At 34.9% G+C, this 23,087-nt stretch overlaps 2 protein-coding genes and 1 non-coding gene across 3 annotated transcripts; 1 reads left to right on the top strand and 2 right to left on the bottom strand.

Annotated features, from left to right (window-relative positions):
• The first annotated feature begins 2,458 nt into the window (after positions 1-2,458).
• LOC111482544 lies at positions 2,459-2,564 on the top strand. The gene has a single exon (XR_002718234.1). It is a non-coding gene; the product is annotated as a Plant small nucleolar RNA R71 (small nucleolar RNA).
• A 7,093-nt stretch (positions 2,565-9,657) lies between these two features.
• LOC111481537 (metal transporter Nramp6-like) lies at positions 9,658-14,855 on the bottom strand. Its single transcript, XM_023127012.1, has 14 exons — positions 14,704-14,855; positions 14,182-14,303; positions 13,931-14,009; positions 13,804-13,844; positions 13,366-13,444; positions 13,167-13,271; positions 12,487-12,596; positions 12,189-12,370; positions 12,046-12,115; positions 11,754-11,927; positions 11,536-11,640; positions 11,317-11,448; positions 11,134-11,229; positions 9,658-10,264 (listed from the first exon to the last, which is right to left on the bottom strand). The coding sequence occupies exons 2-14, from the start codon at positions 14,299-14,301 to the stop codon at positions 9,938-9,940; spliced, it is 1,620 nt and encodes a 539-aa protein (XP_022982780.1). The 5' UTR covers positions 14,302-14,303; positions 14,704-14,855; the 3' UTR covers positions 9,658-9,937.
• Positions 14,856-20,666: 5,811 nt separating this feature from the next.
• Positions 20,667-22,585, bottom strand: LOC111481539 (CBL-interacting serine/threonine-protein kinase 25-like). The gene has a single exon (XM_023127013.1). The coding sequence runs from the start codon at positions 22,266-22,268 to the stop codon at positions 20,961-20,963; it is 1,308 nt and encodes a 435-aa protein (XP_022982781.1). The 5' UTR covers positions 22,269-22,585; the 3' UTR covers positions 20,667-20,960.
• Between the last annotated feature and the right edge of the window lie 502 nt (positions 22,586-23,087).

Here is a 23,087-nt window from a genome sequence, read left to right as displayed (position 1 = left end):
AAAAATTTCTTTCCTTAGGGATTAGAAAATCTTTTAGGATGTTCCTAAAAAATTTTCTTTGGTGGTGGTGCCTTGGCATATAGTGGATGAGTATAGTGGATGAGGAAGTGAACATTAAAATGAAATAAAACCACATGCAAATGAAAATGGACAAGACAACTATTTGGCAAAGTGCACTACAAGAGAATAATATTTGTCATCAATCACATCCTAGCATGCACCAAGTGTAATTAGTCTCCTTTATATGTTGAAATTAGCATTTCTAACCACATCTAAATCCCCCTAATTCATCTACAAAATTGGCAAACTTCCTTGGGACATGTGAGTTATTCACGACAACAAGTAAAATAAAATTTAAAAAACTCATTCTAAGGAAAGTGAAGATACCTATTTAAAAATAACTATATAGGTGCATAAATAAAAAGAAAAGAAAAACTAACTTGGTTTACTCGGAGCTTCATATATTTTCTTGCAAATTGTGACTAGCTCCCTCTTCCACTTTTCATGTTTTTTTATCCAATGTCAAAGAAGTGATGCCCCTTTGGAACTCTCCATCTTGAAGTGGGTGGGAATAATTTCGTGAAGTCTATCTCCTATATATCAAATAGTTCTTCTAAGATGTAGTTCAAGGGTGTGTCATCAATAGATAACTTCATTGATGCTTCATTCTTTCCTCTAATTCTAGTGATCCAAAAATTCTTACCATTTTCTCCACTTCTGCTTGTTGTGTAGTGCAATTATTTCAGTTGTTGTCCTCTTCTTGTTGCTATTTCCAACTATTAGTTGCTTGATTCTCTGTCAATTTATAAATTGCTGAACATTCCTCTACTACTGTTGGATATTTCATGTTGTCATTTATATGAAATTCTATTTGTTGATCATTCATTCTCAACATTATTGTTCCCTTGTGGACATCTACCAATGTTCTTCCAGTTTTCAAAAATGGTCTCTCCAAGATAATTGGCACATCATGATCCGCTTCATAATCCAAAATGATAAAATTAGCTAGAAATATAAACTTGTCCACTTGAATTAAGATATCTTCGATTTTTCCTTTTGGATGAGTGAAATATCGATCTGCTAGTTGAAGAGTGACTATAGTTGGTCTAGCTTCACCAATACCTAACTTTTTGTAAATAGACAGCAGCATTAGATTAATGCTTGATCCCAAATCACATAATGCTTGACCTAACTTCTTCCCTCCTATTGATATTGGAATTGAGCACATCCTTCCAGAATTTCACATAATTTGGCATTTGCTCCCAAGCTTCCACTAATGGTATATTTATGTGAATTTCCTTAAATATATCCATAAACTTCTCAAAGTGGACTTCTTCCTTCTTTCATTTTATTCTTTGTGGAAAAGGAGGTGTTGGTGTGTATATTCTGCTTTCTTGTCCATTATTGACTACTGTTGTTTGCATTTTAGGAGGCTACACAATTTCTGCATAATTTCTGTTGTGTTCTTTTGTACAGCAGCTTCTGCATAATTTTTGTTGTGCTCTTCCTGCACAGCAGTTTCCTCTTTTTTCTACGGTGTACCAGCAGTTTCTTGAGAGCGACTATCACTGTGTTCTTTAATTTTTCTTCTCTTCTGGATATTTCTTTCCTACTTCTCAACTCTATTGCTTGACATTGTTCCATTCCCTCTCTTTTTGGCATTTCGGTGTCTGCTGGCAGCTTACCAAGAGGTTTATTTCGTAACTCATTTGCTAATTGACCTACTTGAACTTCCACATTTCGCAATGATGCTTGTTGACTTTGTACCACAATATCATTTTTAGCCATATATTCCTTTATTAAGCTCTCAAGCGATGTTCCCAGTATGTGTTGAGCTTGGTTAGTTCCTTTCCCTTGGGTAGTGGCTTGTTGAGAACCATATGTCAATTGATTTTGTAATCCAAAACCCGAAGGGTAATTTGCTTTAAGTGGCATTTGTTGGTTGTATAAGCCTTCTCCCTTCCATGAGAAGTTTGGATGGTTTCTCCACCCCAGATTATAAGTATTTGAGAAGAGATTATTTTTTGGGTTGCCTTGATTAGCTTGATTCCCCACATAAAAAATTCAGGCCGGATTGCTTGGACATTGGTCAAAAGTATGTTCCTCTCCACAATATACACAAGATTCAATTGCTGTCTGGGTCATTACAGCAGTATGGACTGGTGCTTTGGTCATTGAGCCTTGTCCCAACGCTAGATATTGTAAAATATTAGTCACTGAAGCTAGTTGAGCGTTGATAGAAGATAAAGCATCAACTTCAAGTACTCCTCAGGTCTTCTTTCTTGGGTTGCTTCTCACATCGGCCCATTGACAATTGTTAGATGATATTCTCTCTAAAATCTCATATGCTTCATTATATGTCTTTGACAAAATAGCTCCATTGGCGGAAGCATCAACTACTTGTTTAGTAACAATATTTAATCCATTGTAGAAAGTCTCCATTTGTATACAATGAGGTAGCCCATGGTGAGGATACTTTTTAAGCATCTCCTTAAATCTTTCCCAAGCTTCGCTTAATGTCTCATCTTCAAACTGTTGAAAAGCAACAATCTCATTTTTGAACTGTGCGTTTCTAGTGGATGGAAAATACTTGATCAAAAATTTCTTTGCTAGACTATTCCAAGAATCAATTGTTACCGGTGCTAAGGTATTCAACCATGATGTCGCACCATCCCTCAAGAAATAATGAAATAAGCTCAAAATAATCACGTCTTTATCCACTCCTTGAAATCGAAATGAGTCACTAACTCCCAAAAATGACTTTAGGTGTAGGTGGGGATCTTCTGACGGTAATCCATGAAATTGCCCAATGGTTTGCAACATTTGAAACATCACGGGCTTTAGCTCAAACGTGGTTGCTTGCAGTTCGGGTCTAATAATGCACGAATTTAGCTCTTCCACAGCTGGGTGTGCATATGCTCGGATCGCTCTTTCCCTATCATCTACTAAATGAATGGCATTAGCAGTAATTCTCTCTTGATTAGCCATCATCATTGGATTTTCAAACTCCCGATTCAGTTGGGTCATTTGCTGTATATTATGTTCTGTCATTTTCTTTTTCTCCTTCAACTTTCATCTAAAGGTTCTCTCTATTTCGGGATCAAAAATAAATTTCAAACCCGTAGGTGGGTTCATACACAGAATTCAGCAGCAGTAAATATAATTCAGCAGCATAAAATTCAGCTTACTATGGCTTCTTTTTGGCTTCAACTCATGAAAATCTCCAAGTAAAATAACCAAATTAGGTTCGCCGACAACAGCGCCAAAAACTTGATCGCTTGTGGATGTATATAATAAAATGATGTAAAATTCACAAGAAAAAATGCAAGTATACACTATTACAAGTAGCAAGTAATAAGTAAATTATCGATTCCATAGGGAACCTCTCTTTTTGGTTAATTTTATTACTGGAAATTAAATGAGTTTTTGGGTAACATTTAAATGGGTGTGGGTGATTTTAACTACTTAAACAAAACTAAAACAGAGTGCCACTTCTGTCAAAAAACAGAAAATGATTGAGAAAATCAACTATAATGAGGAAGGTTCGGCTAAGAGAGATTAAATAGATAAGTTGTTGAGTTTTGTGGTAGATTTTTGTTCCTTTTAATAGATTCCCAAGCCAACTTCCGAGGGTCATGAATGGTGCTTATTTCCATAATCGTTGTAATTTCTGTTAACAAGGCTCTAGAAGAAGAATTATTCCTAACCCTTCATTACCCTTCAAGTCTCCCTGTTATGGAACTAGAGTATTAAAGAGGGTATCATTGCTTTCTCTCTTCTCCCGAATAAGAGAATAACTATGTATGTAAAGTAGTTAATTAAACACACATGTAAATCATTAACAACTCTTTAATAAACTAAAATCATACCGTCAACATACTTAAACTATATAAAACTCTCTCACCTCCCCTATAAAGTTTATCTCTCCATACAAACTGAATTAAACAGAGGAATTTGCATCTTCATCACGTAAAATTGATGGAATAAGAAAAGAGAATAAGGAAATAGAGAGTTATCTCAGTTTGTTGCAGTTCGTCAATGGAAGTTCCCTTCTATTGAGCTCTCACGTCCACCTCTTTGCCCTAATCAATCCTCCTCTTCATTTTTCCAGTTCTCAGCTACGCTTGACTCAAACATCACGGCTTCGTTCTGTTTACTCAGTTCCCTTCGTAAGTCCACAGCGACTTTTACCGCTAGCATTCTTGTTTCCTTCATCTTGGTTTTATCATGAGTGAGTATCTCAATTGTATGTCGGATATTCACTGTCTCCTGTTGAACTTGATTCAGGTTTACGTCGAGTGAGTTTCTCTATTGAATCAGTATCTCTATATCTTTTTTCTCCCGTACTAGCTCATCTACAAAGGCTTCAATCTCCATGAGTAGGACTTTCTCTTTCTCCGCACCTTCTTCAGCTTTCTTCGTAAGATCGAAGATTGTCTTCTCATTCTTTTCCTTCTCCTGTTTTAGATAGAAGGAACTCTTACTCAGCTCAGTAACTTCCTTCTCTAACCGTTGAACTTTTGTTTCAAGCTCTTTCTTTTCTTCTTCAAATTTCATCCTCTTTCTTCTTTCTACCTCGAATTGCTTTTCCGGCCATTTGGGCTCTTTGTCTTTGAGCTCGGGCTCTCTGTTTTTTGGTTATTCATCCTCCTTCGATTTTCTCGTCTCTTATACCGCGATTTCGCCAAACAAGACATGGAGTCTGGAAGACATGCCGCCAGGGACACCGAGCCATAGGGCTCAAATCGGAGTTCAAACAAAATAAGACAGATATACCACAGGTTTTAGGAGGAGATTGTTAGATAAAACCTGAGATTTTTCTTATTTAGATTTACACGTTTTCATTAGTTGTTTAAATACATTCGTTTGACCATTTGACAAACACGTCGAATGTCAATTTTGTAGGAAGTGTCACAGATTTAGTTGGCCACTCTCCAGCCATTTTTAGGATTTTTCTTATTTAGATTTACACGTTTTCATTAGTTGATTGAATACATTCGTTTGACCATTTGACAAACACGTCGAATGGCAATTTTGTAGGTCACAGATTTAGTTGGTCACTCTCCAGCCATTTTTAGGATTTTCCTTATTTAGATTACACGTTGTCATGAGTTAGATTGAATACATTCGTTTGACCATTTGACAAACACTTAGAATGGCAATTTTGTAGGAAGTGTATTTAGTTGGCCACTCTCCAGCCATTTTTAGGATGAGTTAGATATTAAATCTGTTTAGTAGATACAAGCACCTCATTTTAAGCAAAAGTCTTCCGCAATTATCTCTCTCTGTTATTTTTCACATCTTTATTTTCTCCCAACAACTTCTCGTCAAACGCTTTCCTCTCACCGAAAAGGATTTCAGTTGCCGATTATCCTTGCCGATTGTCGAAAAACAACATAGAATCCTACTTCATCTAGGAAGAATTCAAAAGAAGTTCCAGTGAGCAGACACTCTTCATCAAGAGGAAGAGAGGTAAAATTCTTATTGTAAGCATTTATGTTGATGATCTTTTATTTACTGGTGACGATGAAGAATTATTGGAGGAGTTTTAACGTTCCATGAAGAAAGAGTTTGATATAACTGACTTAGGTCAGATGAGATTTTTTCATGGAATAGAGGTAATACAAAGATTAGATGATATTTTTATATGTCAAAGAAAGTATATTGCTGAAGTTTTAAATCGATTTGGCATAGAGAATTACAATTATGTTTGTAATCCCATTGTTCTAGGATAGAAAATTGGCAAAGATGAAAATAGTGCAAAAGTAGATATATCTTTGTATAAACAAATAGTGGGAAGTCTAATGTATCTCACAGCTACTCATCCTGACCTCATGCTTGTTGTAAGTTTGATTAGTCATTTTATGGCATGTCCAAAACAACAACATTTTGCAGCAAGCTAAAAGGATTTTAAGGTACTTGAAAGGTACAGTAGATTATGGTGTATTTTATAGAAAGGGAGGAGTTAGTGATTTAATTGGAGTTACTAATAGTGACTATGTCAGAGACATGGAAGATAGCAAGAGTACTTCCGGTTATGTGTTTATGATGAGTAGAGAAGCTATAGTTTGGTCTTCTTGTAAGCAGCCTATAGTCACCTTATCAACCATAGAAGTTGAGTCTGTTGCTGCTAGTGCCTGAGCATGTCAAGTTGTTTGGACGAGGAGGATACTCAAAGAGATTTGTCACTCTCAAATAGAAGGAACAAAGCTAATGTGTGATAATACTTCAACTATTAAGCTATCCAAAAATTCAGTTCTACATGGACGTTCCAAACGCATAAGAGTAAGATTTCACTTTCTTAGAAATCTTACAAAAGAAAGAATTAGTAATTTATTATTTTGTGGTACCCAAAATCAACTTGCTTATTTGTTGACAAAGCCTCTAAAATTAGAAGCATTTCGGAAATTGCCTAACTTGGTGTGCAGAATTTTTCTGACTTTGAAATAAAAGAATAAGGTTAACTAACAGATTGTTAGAAGAATTTGATTAGGTCAAAACATTAGAGTATTTTTAGGTATTTAGTTTAAATATTTTCCAAGATTTGTTTACAAGATTTATAGTTATTTGTAAAGCTATACAAGCTAAGATCAGGATTCAATACTATCATCACTTCAAACTTCAATTGTTTATGTTTCTGGCTTAGTTATTCTGTCAAAACCTAACACCTAGCAAGCAAAAACTCATGCTCGGGAAAACATGTCGATCAATGGTACAGACTTTAATTCTCCAAGCAATTGAATTAGCCCCTAAAGAGCTAGTCTCGAGCATCCTGAAAATAAACCACCTATATGCCCTAAGAATTGAGTAAACCTCCATAGAAAAGACAACTAAAAAGGCTTAATAATGCTTAATATCAGTGTGAACAGTGTCATTAGAGTTTTTGACCCTCTATTCTCTCCGACACCTCGTAGCGTTATCAGCTACCTAAATCAAACGCAATAGCTTCTCTGTGAAGCGGTAAGCCCCCAAGAGAGGTACAGTCAAGCTAGGCCTAGACTTGATAGGGTAGTGCGTTGAGGCTAGGTATGGGGTCTTCTGAACAGGACCTCTGCATTGTAAACCCGTCATGAGAGGTGGAGTGGGACCATGCGAGTAACCTTGTAGTTGGCCAGGTATGGGGTCCCTATGACTCCAGTGGAAGGGTCACCAACTAACCTTCTATAGATGATGTTTAGACCAGCTAGATGTCATACCATCTTGATAGATTTTCTGAGGTCACATCTCAACCAAGGATGTCGGACGTTCATTGTTACGGCCATGCAAGCTGAATAGTCAGAAGAACTGTAAAGTTAGTTCACCATGTGCTATGACACGCCGTCTAGTAAATTTGCAATGCTAGAAATGGGTGAACTGTGTCTAGACCTAAAGTGGGTTCATAAGAAGTAAAATTATCATCCAAAACTTTGAAATCTTCCCAGAAGCTAGCTATAGAACTAGGCCCGAATTTTCTAAATCCTAGAGAAAACCTCGTGGTAACTTATTAGGATAAGATATTATGAGAGTTTACAAGTAGGTTGTTTATTGATTATTTTTATACTCACCTCATTCCTCATTTCTTTTTCAGGTGCTTGCTGACTCTCGATCGAGGTCGAGGAGTGTTCAGAAGCTATTTAGTCACATAGCGGTTCATTCTGGGGCGTTAGTCCATTTGCATGTTGTGAATATTTTGTATTTTGTTTGAAATTGCATCCCCAACTCATTCATTGTTTGTAATGAACTCAAATAACTCCAGTTTGCAATTGTTCTTGCATTTTCGATTTATTATTTTTCGTGTTTTTTATTTTTAACTTTCCTCAATTTTTACCGTATTTTAGTTTTTATTTATTTTACTTCACTTTAGTTTTATTTGCTTTTCTTTGGTTTTTTTTAATCACTACCGATATTTGAAACCTAAAATTTCAGATTATGACATTTACGATTCATGGATATGCATGATCAAGACATAGACTAAGTAGTACCTATCAGAAGCTTATGTAATTTATAGAACCTCGGCTGAATTTTGAGAGTCAAGAACTTAGATCGTTGTACTTAACTAGGATATAAATGCAATTATAAGCTAATCAATAAACTACTTATCGAGTATTTTTATACCCATACAAATTCTTACCTTTTTTTTTTTTTTTTTTAAGATGATAACCGCGTAGTTAATCGAAGATGGGAGTAGTGGGAGTTGTGTGTTCACAAAAAGAAATCATTCACTAAAAAACTAAAGAAATTATTTGTGAAGTTTACTAGAATAGGCTAACACTTTAAAGTCATTAAGAAGCATACCGATTCTCGAATCATAATCAGTTATCTCCTTCACTATTTTTCAAAGAGTTATACCAATTTTATTGATTTAATTAGATATTGCTAGTGGCCGACAAATTTAAAAAGAAATATTAGTAGAATTTCAAAGATCAACAACTTTATAATTATATAAGACCGAGTGGAAGACTTTTCTTATATCGCTCTCGAATATCAAATATTTAATAAAATGATAGTTCCATTCATTAATCTAAATATTATCTTCAAAAAAATAATAATAAAGAGAGGAAATTAAGATGGGTTGAAAAGAATGGAATAGAAACCAGTTTAAATGAAAAGGCCACACTTTGATTATATTCTATTCTGAGTCGGCCATTCATATCGAGAACAAAAGCATACGAGTTCCAATTTTATTGGCCCCCTTTTATTTAACCCATACTGAGTGGGTGGGTGGATTGGATACACCTTCTAGACCTATTCTCCACTATAAAATTTACCATGTTTTTTATTGGTGTTTTCAAATTATAAGAGCCTACATGGTGATTGTGCTATGCATAAACTTATTTTATTTTATTTTCAACTTTCTTATATAAAGTGTTGGATTAAAAAATAAAAAATTATTTTCCACTTATTCATAATTATTATGATAATAGATACATTACGATGAATAAGATATTTATATAGGTATAGCTTCTTAGAAATTTCGAAAATTATTTTTATTAACATTTCTTGACTCATAATGGAAATTGATCTAAATGCTTTTTTATTATTATTATTATTACTATTTTGAGGAATATGTTAAAATGTTTTATTAATACAACATTTAAGATTTACATAGTTATTATTACAAGAGTTTGACCCTTATAGAATGGGTCCATACTGGTTTCCATCATAGAAAGCAAACCATGTGGCCTTCATTTTGGTGGGATTGTAATATTCCTTTCTTGAATGATTTAATAGTTCATTTAATAGTTCTCGAGATGTTTCTTCGTGATTTTATTGGGTTTTTGTCTTTGGATCCATAAAAAAAAAAAAAAAAAAAGATTTAAAAAAAAAAAAGAAACCAAGATTGTGGATTAATAAAGTTGATATTTGGTGTATGGGTTTAATAATTTAATACGTTAGCATCTAGTAAAATGCATGGTTTGGGTTCACGTAGCTCGTAAAGTGCACAAATTGTGTTGATTAATTAAAATATATCAATTATTGCATGATAAAAAGTATCAAGATTAAATCATTATAAAAACTAAGTTATTACACACTAAAGATTTCGTTAATTCGTGAACAAAAATCGAGCATTTTTTTACCTATGAACTAATTTGACCCAACGAGATAATGTTAGATTAAAAGTTAACACCCAAATATAATAGTGATAAAGTGTCATTTGTAAGAGAGAGGACCAAAAAAGAGGAGCAAAAAGGTAAGTACTTTGTTATTTCTGAGCTAATTAAAACCCTAAAAATCTGAAATGAACACTGCAAAACTCTAAGCAGTTAGGTTTTAGGTAGGTAGGCAGAATGCAGGTGATGATGATATATAGGTAGAATTGGGTTATAAGCTGATTGAACTATAAACCCATTTGGCTGTGCTTCTGAGTTTCATCTGTGTGTTGTTTTTCCAAACAAATGAAACCAAAACCCAAGGGATCTGCCTTTGTTGTATGGCTCAAGTTTTTAGCCATAATTTGTCAGTTTACATCATCACTTGTAGTTCTACTTGTTAAATCTTCATTTGGGAGACCATATCCTGATCTCTTACTCGGTGTGTTGCTCAGTTGTTGGCTTTCTTCTGTTGTTAGTGCCAACAGATGAGTGCTCTCCTTGGTCTTTCTGAAAACCAGATAAGCTATTCCTGCTAAATATATTGCCATCCCTGAAAATCCAAGTATCCCTATGAAGACGACTGCTACGAGTTGGAGATCGTTATGAAGGAGAACGTGGATGAAGCGGGTCATGAGGTAGTATATGTTTATAGCCATGATGAGGAACCCAATAATCCATGTCAATACCGTAATCTGCATTTCGAACGAAAATTAATCAAGTGATCAGAAAGAAAACTATGATGATCAGCTTCATGACATTCATCAGTTCATCCTTTGAGATAAAAACTAAAAGAAGAATGTATTTCAAGCAGAATAATCTAACCTTTCCTTCGTTATAGGATTAGTATGATATAACATGTTATGATCCTTTTTCTAAGATTAAAATAACCATTTACTTTTTGTATAATAATCGAGGTAAAATTTCAAAAGGCGTCAAATTCAACTCTATAATGAGCATTCAAGATAAGACCCACTTCAAGAAATAAAGAAAGGTGTTATTTTCTTCATGATATTTGTGGACGATAGGAATTTGTAACGATCCAAGTCTACGGCAGATATTGTCTTTTTTGGGTTTTCCCTTTCGGGGTTCACCTCAAGGTTTTTAAAACACTGTATAAGGGAGAGATTTCCACACTCTTATAAAGAATGTTTCGTTACCCTCACCAACCGATATGGGATCTCACAGAATTAATTTGATACAACTTTTAGTTTTTTATTTTTTTTTAAGATAAAAGCTTATAAACACTACTTTCACACATGGGTTTCTTTGTCTTGTTTTCTACTTTCTAGAGATGTTTTCAAAATTCAAGTTAAGTTTAGAACCAAACCTATTTTAGTTTTTGGGATATGGCTAACAACTCAAATATTTTCTTAAGAAAAATGAAAGTCATTCTAAGGAAATGATGAGAAACAAGCACAATTTTAAAAAACGAACTCGTTATCAAACAGGCCTTCGTTATAAGGATTTGAAAGATGTTTAACTCGACCTTTGTCTGGAATCATCTAAGAAAAGAAAAAATGAAGTGTTATAGAGTTAGCTACTTGGGTCAATTGGAAATTACCGCAGTGGAGTTGACATGTGTTCCCATCTTGGTCCTGCTGCTTGTAAACTTCAGAAGAGGAACGAGAGCAAAAGGAAGTTCAAATGACAAAATCATCTGCAGAAAAAAGAAGATTGCAGAGAGTTAAAATGCTTGACCTTCAACCTTAAGCTATATTACATTCATATGAAGTATATCGCTTACAGACGCAATAATGATGAGCTTCCCAGCCCCAGAAGACCCACCAATGATTGCAACAATCAAACTAGGAACAATTGCTAAGCATCGGGTTAAAAAGTTTCGGACCCATGGCGTCAGTTTCAAATCGAGAAACCCCTAAAATACATAATGGATGAGAGCCATAATTCAGAGAATGAAAGGAAGAAGAGCTTTAACATGGCAAAAAGAGCAGCAGTATAATACCTGCATAACATACTGTCCTGCATAGGTTCCTGTTATGGTAGAACTCTGACCAGATGCCAATAAAGCAATGGCAAAAAGTTTTGAACTCCATTTACCCAATACATTCTGCAAAAAGTATACAAAACCTCTGTAAAAAACTGGCACAACATTGATGAGGGAGGAACCAAATCCCATGAGGCAAATATGGATATGGTAAAAAGATGCTAGATCACTCATACTCTCAATAAAAATGAAGCTTTATTCAAGTCCAAATCATTGCAGCTCATTTGGTCCTCCTTATTTAGATCTGGTGAATTGCAAACTGCACCACTAACTGAAATGACTGATACATTAATCAGAAAAGCCACCATGAGAGCAAATCCACTCTCGATCATATAAAATCTGCAAGCTTCCTGTGTCGAAAATGTGTACTGTTAGTACAAAAGAACGTAGAGTTGCAACTTAAATAATAAAGCAGCAACCAAAGCTTTGAAGCATGCTTCTGTGAAGCGATGAGGTAAGAAACATCACCTTGATGCCAGAAACGGATCGGGGTATTTTCCGAGAGAGCACGAGTGCCGAATGAAGAAAGAGATTGTGTCTGCAGCAGGTAGTTCGACTTAGAATATTGAAACGAATGCTATGAATGTTATTAAGGGATATAAACGACATACGGCATAACCATAGCACCAAGAAGTGAAATAGCAAGACCAGTAGCACCACTTCCTTTTAATTGAGGGACAAATAACCCATAAAAAACTTCTCCAACATCAGGCTTTGCATAGCCCAGCTCCAGGAAGAAGCAAATCGCAATGGTCAGTACAAGAAAGGCAATCAAGAATTCAAGCTTTCTAATCTGCATGGTTGATAGAAAAGCAATCATGGTGAGCATGTAAAGTAGCTAAAGCTCATCTCTAAAACTGTATTGCTGCAACATAAGCAAAATGCAGAAAAAAGTAAATCTGGAAATACCCCATATTGCTGCAGTGCAAGAAGGAAGAGTGTGCTAAGCCCTGTTAGAAGAACACCACACCATACAGGAATGCTGAAGAGCATATTCAATGCAAAAGCGGTTCCTATAACTGGAAGCATAAAGGATGAGACATAAGAATAACTTCAACAACAAACAAGAATTCTAATAATGGAAAATCTAAACACTAAACTTACATTTCATGTCTACTAGATAAATGAATATCTTAAATTTTAAAATTTAGGGACTAAAGTTGTAAGTTTGAAAGTTCGAGACCAAATAGATACAAATGGACTAAAATTATAATTTAACCCAACTCAAGATATGCTTTTCGGTTTGGCTAGTACACTTGATCGTATCAATGTCAAACATCACAGTTGGTCAATGGACGTGTAATCAGCGTTTAACAGCATTTGCTGAGTGGTTATGATATTCCCCTTCTCCTCCACCTACTGATGCTAACAATACTAGCTTTAACGACGCATTCGTATCGGCAACTAATATAAATCTCCACTCATAAGCTTTTGTACAAATCTCAGAAAATTCATTGTAAATAAACCATCCAACATGAGTACAAATGAAAAAGCCTAACCATGCAACAGTTGTTCTCATTTCTTCTATGACCAAGACTATTTTTCACTCAACTATTTGATTACTATCGAATAGGATTTCTATACTTTACCTTCAGGAATATCACATGCAACAATTGCAATCTCAGCAAGAACCCATAGGATGAAATTTTGCACTTTGGGGTACTCAGCTTTACAGTGCTCTGCTAAATGTTTTCCTACACGTACCAAAAAAAAACAAGAACGAAAAGATGTCTAAAAACACTAGGAACTATTTCGACAAGAAGAAAAGGTTAAGCAGTAGTGATTTACCTGTGACAACCCCTAGATTTGCTGCTAAGGATTGAATAATGAGGGCAGCACAGGATGCCACTAATATGATCCAAAGCAACTATACCAAGAGAAACGATGTTAGGTGTCAGGTCGACGATGAATATAACGAGCAAGTGCAATTCGAATGACACGGTAGAATTTTCTGTTAAATTGGAGCCGATTCAGAATGCTCAGTACATTACATAACTGAAAACATGGACAAAAACTCTATGTTTATATAATCTATAGCACAATATTTTAATAAATGGTGAATGGATCATCACAGCTCTTCATAGCAGCATGCAGTTTATTAAACGAATCCATCCATAGACAAGGGTGTGGGAACAAGAGATTGAAATATGTTACCACCAAATGATGTGTTTTTAGTTGTTAAAAGTAAGGGAACTACATCAAAACGAGAAACGAGCACTTACGTACCCCATACTTGTACTGAGCTCCAGATTGAAGGTCAGTTTCAACTGAGAATAACCATATAAAATCTTCAGAATCCGTTCACAATGGAATAAAAGAAAAAACCACAAATGAGAGAAACTTCAAATCTTACAATTCCCAGGATCAATATATGCAATGGATACAAGAAATCCCGGGCCCATATATGCAAAAAGGTTCTTCCAGCTTTTCTTCTGCACATAACACGCAACAGTAGCTCTCAATCAATAAAATTCCTTCAGCACTTTTGTCTATGCCCATTACTTCATAGCTTACAAGTTGTTAAACTCTAGCAATGTCTCATTCAAAGTACAATTAAATGACTAATTATCCAACATCATCAGAACAACAAAGATTAAGGCTCACATCAGGAACAACAATCTGACCAGTTTCCGGATTCTCGATCAATGGTGCGTGTGAAAAACTCTCATTTCCAGCCCTCGCAATGAACTGTGGCTGCCCAGAACTAGACCCTCCAGCCGCCATTTCTTGAAACGAAATGAAATCTGAAGTTAGCTAAAAAGAATGCCCGGAGTAAACAAACAAACAAACAAACACATCCACTCGCTATCTCCATCAGAAATCAAGTTAAACCAGAAATTGAAGGAAAATAGAGTAAGAGCGAACTCAGATTTAGGATATCCAGAACAAAAAAATGATCCCCTGTTTCGTTATTCCATAGCTGAATAGGTCAAAAACTCGAAATATAATCATGTAGAGAAAATCTAATCGAAGAACTGGGATTGAACGCATTTTGGGTAAACAAAGAAAGGGGAAAGGGGGCGCAACAGATCTCAGTTCGCTAAATTTTTTTGCGACATTTTCCAAGAAGCAAAACAGAGAATTGGGGCAAGTGATCCAAAAAGAAAATAAAATTGAAGAGGAAACCTTAATCGAGAATATGATATGGCGTGGATGATGGTGTGTTAGATAAGCTAGTGGCCAGAGCTCCCTCTTTGCTCACTCTCTCAGAGTTCTCTCTCCCTTAAATAGCCTCCCTACCTTCATTTCTCTCTCCACCCTTTTTCTGTAAAGCTCTCTTCTCGGCAGCTTCTCTCCCCTCAAAATTTACTCTCTACTTTTAAGATAAGTATGCATTAAAATAATTTTTTAATTTATGTGCGTTTAATACTTTTTCTTAGTTTAACAATTTCAGCTAGACTTTGGAAGGTTAATGATAGTGTTAATCTAGAAATAAATTAATTAATTAAAAATAACTAAATAACGCGTGAGAAGTGTTATGGTCATACTTGTCCAAGATATGTTGTCTATGGCCGCATGTCGGATGTCTCAGTCATGTTTGTTCTGGTTGTCTATGGCCGCATGTTCATTTCAAACCCCTTTTCACATGTTTCTATCTTAGATAGGCTTTTACTATTTTATTTTGTGTCAATACGAGGGTGCATGACCATTCGCCAAAATCATATCTACACCCAATCTAAAATGCTCTAAAATATACTATAGGGGTATGGGATTACTAGTCAATTTTTCTTATCCTAAGTTATATGCTATTTAATTCGTGGTGTTTCTTTCTTTACTTATAGCCATATAAGGTTGTTTTCTTCAATTCTTTCAAATCATTTTCAAATGTATTTCCGACACTTGACTTGAGTCCCGAGCATACGCCGACGCTGTATGTGACGTCCGAATTTCTTAGGGTGACTTGTTCGCTAGATTAGAACAAATGTCGCACAATCGTTGTCTCGTTTTTGCAAGAGTACAATTGTGACAAAAAGCATGTCATCGGTTGTAGTAGAGGGCGTCTATGGGTCGATTCAAGGGAAGAAGGATTTTTCATGAACTTTCATAGGCAATAACTATAACTTTAGACTAAGTTACACTTTTAGCATGCATAGAAGCCTATTGTTATATAAATTTGAACCTGAATTGACTGTGGTTTTATCTATGAAATGCATGTTGAACTCTCATGATACACATTTTGTATGAGAAATCAGCAAATTGAACTCTTGATTTGTCGAAATGGTTAACATCACTAGTTATGTCCCTATAAATGATTTATTCATGCATCAAATGTTCATGCAATTATACGGTAACAATTAAAGGTTTACCAACTAGCTAGGTCGATTGTGGAGAGTCTAAGACTGTATCCCTAAAATAAAAAAACAAAAAAAACAAAAAATGGCCTTTACCAGTTAGACAGATTGAAAAACAAAAATGGTAAAAAAAAAAAAAAAATAGTTAACCCGTGTTTAATTATTTAGATTTGAATTAGAAATTAAATGTCAATAATTTTATATAAATTCTAGTAAACCACATCATTATTAGCCAAAGAATCCATAGTTAAAACAAAAACAAAAAGATAGGTAAAGACGTCATTAGAAGATAAAAGAATATAAGTAAACACAGGAGGAGGAAGATTTTGAGTGAATAGAATTAAAAAAATGAAAGGGATGAAGAAAATGAAAGATTTGGTTAGCCGAATTAAAAGATAAAACATATGAAAAAGAAGATTTTGAGAACCTAATTAAAAGATAAAATAGAATATAGATTAGAGTGGATGAAAAGAATTAAATGATAATAGAGAGTAATTATGATAAGGCAAGAAACTTATATTTGATGTTGTGTGTTGACACGTGTCCTGTGGTTTTGCACATGTCATATATTTGATATATGTGAATTGTTTATGAATCGATATGACTATGATATGATATGTGAATGGTATGATAACTCTTACGGTATGATGTATTCAATGATATGTTTGAAATAGAATACGAGAAAATTGCGATAAACGTAATGTAATGATATGACTAAGATAGGTTCATGAAACGATATGGTTAAGTTATGTATAGAAAATGATATGATTATGATAGATTGATAAAACGATATGGTATGATACGTTCCAATAGCAGTATGACTAGAATACGTTCATAAAACGATATGATTAGGAATACGTTTGGGAAATGATATGACTAAGGTATGCTCATGAAATGAATGCCTTATGGGTGCAGGTAGGGGGTCTCCAACTACCATCTAATCATAATCTTGTGCGGATGAGAGTGGAGTCCACATAGGTAAATGAGAACTTAATAATTGAGGGTTGCTGCCTCCTTTGTGAGACATTGATTTATAGGTTAGAAATGATACCAAGGTTGCACTTGAGGACCTATAATGATGAAAGAGACTAGTAGAACAATGATTTGAGATACCTCAAGAACCCAAGATGAACTTCAAAGGCTAGAGGTGCAAATAGGACCAAAAAACCAAAAGCTAATAACATCCGCTCATTAACCTAAGTTGAGTTTAAGTAGGACAAATAAATTTAGAAAGTAGTCAAGGAAGAACTTAAACTTGGGAATGAACTCCCAATTAAGAATAAAACATTGAACAAAATGATTATGATAAGATTTAAGAACGAATTAAGAACTACCAACAAACTGCTTACTAAGTATATTTTTATATTCATTTTTGTTACTTCAACTTTCTTTTTCGATGAGGCATGATGGAGCAATCGAGGCAAAGGCACACATGAGTTGTAGGGCTATAAAGGTCGAACTAGATTGATGTATTGTATTTCTCATATTTTTTATGAACTCAATTCTTATATATATTGGAAAAGCATTCGTCAGTGCACGTTGTCATTTGATTTAATTTAATTAATATAAGTGACAAAATATGAGCGATTAGAAAACAATCGAAAAACAAAGTGAAAAAAGAACGAAGCAAATGGTGGATTCCACAACGATGTTGTGAACCCTTTTTATGAACCCTTGGTCTAAAATTCATCCTCTTTTCCTGCCCCAACCATTTTGTGAACCCTTTTTACATGTCCTTTCTGAAGGAGATTCCGTCGCCCAATTGGAGGTAAGCATCAAACCCACGGGCCCACAAACGTACGGCTCAGATCATCTGGTATATGGGAAACGAAAACACCTGATTCTCACTCCCTTTATCCTATTAAATTTCACTGAAAAAGCATAATTCCTAACGTGTGGCGGCCGTATGCATCACGCACTCCGCTATCCTCCCACGTGTCGCCACGTCACCAAAAGCTACCCCAACTGGGTGCCACTTCTTCGCAAGTACAATTCAGAGCAGTGACAAACTAAGTCAAAGTTCCGATGTTGAGGTTGAAAGACGGTTGGAAACTGGGGCATTATACTTTCTGCGGGGACCACCGAGATCTTTTTTTTTATATTAAATTCGATGATTCGCAAATGGAGGGTTGATGATGAACCATTCACTGTGTCTGGAAGATGGGGAAAACAAATTGAATACTCTCATCATTATTCTCTGCTTTTCTTTACTTTGAATGATTGATCCAAATTTATTCACCCAATTTTATTACATACAAATTTCTGAATTTTTATTTACATTAAATAAAACTCCACAATTTTATTATACTCTTGTGAGTGAGTAAAGTAAAGGTATTAGTAGATTGTATTAAATTGGGTTAATTGGCATTTATTCATCAACTGATTTGATGGTCACGCTTTTATCACCATCCATCGTACTCGCACTTGATTCACATATTTTAAATTATTAATCTCAATAATAATAATAATATCCATCAAGATTGGAGAGCTTCCAGGATCTTCTTTATCTTCTTTCTCATAATATATTTTAAATTATTTTCTTTTACGTTCAAAATGACTCGTCCATTGTTCTTATATACTATTTATTATTTCTTGTGTGGATAAATACTTGTTCATTTTCTACGCATTCGGTGGAGACCGAGTCTGAGAGGGGACACAAAATTCCAACCCTTTTCATCAATAAATACACCGGTTAGATTGTGAAAATCTTTTGAACAAATATGAATATAGTTTTCAATTCAACTTTATTTTAAAAAAAAATAGTAACCAAATTCAAATATAAAAAATAGGTTATAAATGTGATTTATTTTTAATTTTCTTAATAATTCCAAAATTAAGATAGAGTAAAGTTGGTCTCTATTATTTGAATGGGTTAGTTCGTGTTGTCATGAACCAACCCGATTGTATGGTATGGTGATGCATTGTAATGAAATTTAAGCATCCACTGGGTTAGGCCCAATATTATGGAGGGCCCATCCAACGGAAAAGATCTGATGATGATTCCATTATATGTATGGGCCAGGCCCAGGTCAAAGCTGCAGTTTAGATGGTTCACACAATTTGAGATATTTTGACCTTCCAACAGTGCTCGAATTATGACTCAAATCACACGTGTCTTCGTTTAACTGGTCCCCTGCATCATTCAATCAACAGGTGTATGAACCAGCAAAAAGACCACAAATACATCAAAATTTATTTTTTAATAAAGGTTATACATTATTTTAGTTTTCCTACTTAGTCCATATAATTTTAACTCTTCAAATTTAATTTATATGCTCCCGATAAATTTTCAATTTAATCTTTATTGTTAATTTATGATTGATTTTTTTTTAAAAAAAATTAGCTCAAAATTAAATTTAATCCCTAAAATTTTATATAAATTTATTTAAAGAAATAAAATTTTAAAAATTAAAAATTCATAATCGATATTATTAGACTAAACTTTTAACTTAATATAAATTATCAGAAATTAACTCGAAAACCAAATAACATAATTTCATATACATGGTAACATATTTTTGATAAATGATGCACTTCAATTAAGTTACCTTCAATAAATGTTGTTTTGAATGCAATGATCTAGTAGTTAAGAATAAGTTGGTTTTGAAAGGATATAAATGCAAATAAAAAAAGTAGTAGATTTGGATGAGTGAATAAGTTTGTATTTGTTTTGAGAGAGACATTATTAAAGTGTCGTTTTTTGTACATTAAATATTAATCTAAATCTGCATAAAATAGTCTATTCCCTATAAAAGCTTTGTCCCTTTTGGGAGTTGTAGTGTAAATATAAAGAGTTGCGGTGGTCTCACCAAAAATATTATTCAAAGTTATCAATTACCACTACCTATTTTTCTATTAAAATAAGATTGTCACTGCATGACATGACTTGACTGTTACATGTGAAGACATTCATTTAAAACATTTTATAAACGACATATGAAAATCTTTAAAACATTGTAGTAAAAGTAAATAACATGAATTTTAAATACTAATTTAATCTAAAGACGGTAAACAACATGAATGCATCTACCTTAGTTTCAGTTTCATAGTCATCATTGTGACATCGTCATCTTCTGAAGACATGCCTTAACTTTGCCTCAAAATGAAGAGTTGCATGTGATTGGTGTATTTTGAGGAATATTGAGTAAGTAACTCTACTACTAAGGTCCAGAAATGCAACACAACCAATCATGTTGGGATATATCATTTCATAAAACATCATGACATGACCTTGGTCTTCACTTATGGTTCTAGCAGAATTTGATATGTACATGGACCCTAAAGAAAGTTCATATATGTATTCCATGGACCTGACCTTTGACTAGCAGTACACTCACATTGTCGGTATACCAAGATAAGAAGAGAGCACACATAACATTATGGTGTACATAATACCGTAACTTGACATCGTAGTGAACATGCGTACTAACCATAACGGAAAACTATCTTGATACACGTGGACATACAATATGCATGAGGTCCTCCTAATTTAACATCATTACATGTATCTATGATGCAAGTTATACTGTCATTCACTTCATAAATTTCACGTCATCTCGTATTGTAGTGCATGGTATAACACTTTCCATAACATAGCACAATTCCATATGACATAAGGTGTCAACCTGACATTTCATAACATAGTATATCTTATAATTACAACATAACATAACATATCTAGTTCTATAACATCACATACTCACATCATAACAATAACATAATAAACACACGTTAAACAATCCCAAGACACTATATGTGCAAGAGCCACAGGACACGTGTCATTCATACTTCAAACCATCCCATTCAACTTTAAATCCATTTAAACTCATAAAAATCCTGATCAATATCATCGTCTCACTGTTAGGTACATAAAAGACAAACTAGAAGTGGTAAAGCCAAGTATTTTAGCAGCAAATCCTATAAAAAGTATTTACAAAGTTGACCAATTCCAACACATATAGCTATCACCTCCCACTGTCTTCTAATCTAAACCAAAACCATACATTACTTCCTCCTCCCAAACACATCAGAGTTCTGTACATCATCCACAAAAATGCTTTCTCTTTCTTCTTCAATCATCACAATCCACCATTATAGGCACTCATTCTCTCCTTGCCAGCTCCAAACTATGTCCTTCAACGCAGGCCTCACATCCTTCTCACAAAACTTATTGTACTCCAATGTGTCCCCCGCTGACTTCGAGAACTCGACCACCGCCAGCTCCGGCGCTACCTCGTAAACCTCCATCGTCACCGCCAGCTTCCCTTTCCTCCCCTCCTCCATGGCCTGCAGTCTCACCTTGAACTCCCTCTGATTAGTAGCCTTGAAGTTCAGCTTCTGCGCTAGAGACTGAAGCTTGGCTATAATGGCTGAAGCAGAGCATTTTGAAGTGAAAATTGAGGCTTGTTTCTTCTTGCTTTCAAACAAACTAGTCAAGTCAAAACCAGAGGACATTGAGGAAATGAACTCGAAGGCATTGTAGAAAGGAGGAGAAGATGACAACATCTTGGGATTCGCCAATTCAGAGATTTCACTCTTGAATTCATCTTTGTCATTGAATGAAAGTGGCTTTGTGAAGCCCTTTTGAAACCAAGAACTCTGCATAATCTCATCCATTGAAGCTCTCTTCTCAGGATCAACAACCAGAAGCTTGGACACCATTTCCTTAGCTTCTGAAGAAAACCAAGGAGGAAACTCAAACTCCGCCTTGAAAATCTTCCTATACAACTTCATCACATTATCAGCTTTAAATGGCAGAGACCCAGCAAGCAACACAAACAAAATCACTCCACAAGACCAAAGATCCGACTTAGCGCCCTCGTATCCCCTCTTTCTGAGCACCTCAGGCGCTACATAAGCCGGTGTTCCACACCGTGTGTGAAGCAATCCGTCGATCCGGAGCTGCTCCGGCAGGGCGGAGAGACCAAAATCAGATACCTTCAAATTCCCATTCTCGTCGAGAAGGAGATTTTCAGGCTTCAAATCACGGTGAGAGACACCACGGCTGTGGCAAAAGTCCACGGCGGAGAGAAGCTGTTGAAAGTACTTTCTTCCTCCATCTTCTGTCAATTTTCCTTGTTGAGACAATTTAACAAACAGTTCGCCTCCATTAACGCATTCCATCACAAAATACACCTTGGATTTCGTGGCCATTACTTCTTTCAATTCCACTATATGGGGATGACGAACCAACCCCATGACAGAAATTTCTCGCCGGACTTGCTCAAGAAGTCCCTCTTTCTTTACCCTGTCCTTGAGGATCACTTTAATGGCGACACTGTCGTGGGTCATCAAGTTTCTTCCATGGTAGACCTTCGCAAAGGTTCCTTTCCCCAATAGCCGACCCATTTCGTATTTTCCAAACAGAACATTCCTCGCCGGCGCCGCCTTACCCGCCATCTCAAATTTCTCTTCAACAAAGACTAAAAACGGAAGATTCGAACTAGAGGTTTGAATTGGAGGGGAAAAGAGGAGAAATAGAGAAGACCCAGAAGAGTAAACTTAGGATTTGGGGGGAAAATAGAAAGGGGGAGTGATTTGGGGTGTGAAAACAGAGCATTTTCGGCGGGAAATGAAGAGAAAAAGGGTGTGCGAGTGAGGTGTGGGCGAGAAGTGGGGAGAGATGGGATAATGAAAAGGATGATTATAAAGAAAGAGGAGAAGATTTGTTGAAAGAGTGGATGGAGTATTGAAGAACACGGTTTAACTTCGTTTCTTTTGGAGGACTCTTAAGCAGTGGGCTATCACACAAATCACAATCGCCATATACAAATATCTACATTTTTGCTATTTTAATAATTGAGAATATCTTTTCCCATTAATGTTTGACACGTGGGCCCAAAAATATATTCTCAATAATTCAGGTTTAGATTAGACACAGCCATCTCAATAATAATAATATATATATGTATATTTTTCTTGTCAATCTATAAAATAAAATAATTTAAATATTCCGTTTTCTTAATTGAAGTATTTAAAAAATATCCACAAAGTTAAAAGTATTCTTTATTAGGTTTAAAATACACCTAAAATTTTAAAAATAACATTAATTGTGTGACTTTATTAAAGCTAAATATTTTTTTTACTGAAAACTATCGATCAAATTTTATAGATTATCTTCAAATTTTTTAACCCTATTAATAAAATTATTTTAAATTTTTTTTAAAAAAAATTTAAGGTACTTTTTTAAATTAAAAAAAAATTTAAAGGTTAAGTATT

This window comes from Cucurbita maxima, unplaced genomic scaffold, assembly GCF_002738345.1.
Source record: "Cucurbita maxima cultivar Rimu unplaced genomic scaffold, Cmax_1.0 Cma_Scf00007, whole genome shotgun sequence".
Classification (NCBI taxonomy): domain Eukaryota; kingdom Viridiplantae; phylum Streptophyta; class Magnoliopsida; order Cucurbitales; family Cucurbitaceae; genus Cucurbita; species Cucurbita maxima.
This window is presented reverse-complemented; position numbering and strand designations above follow the sequence as displayed.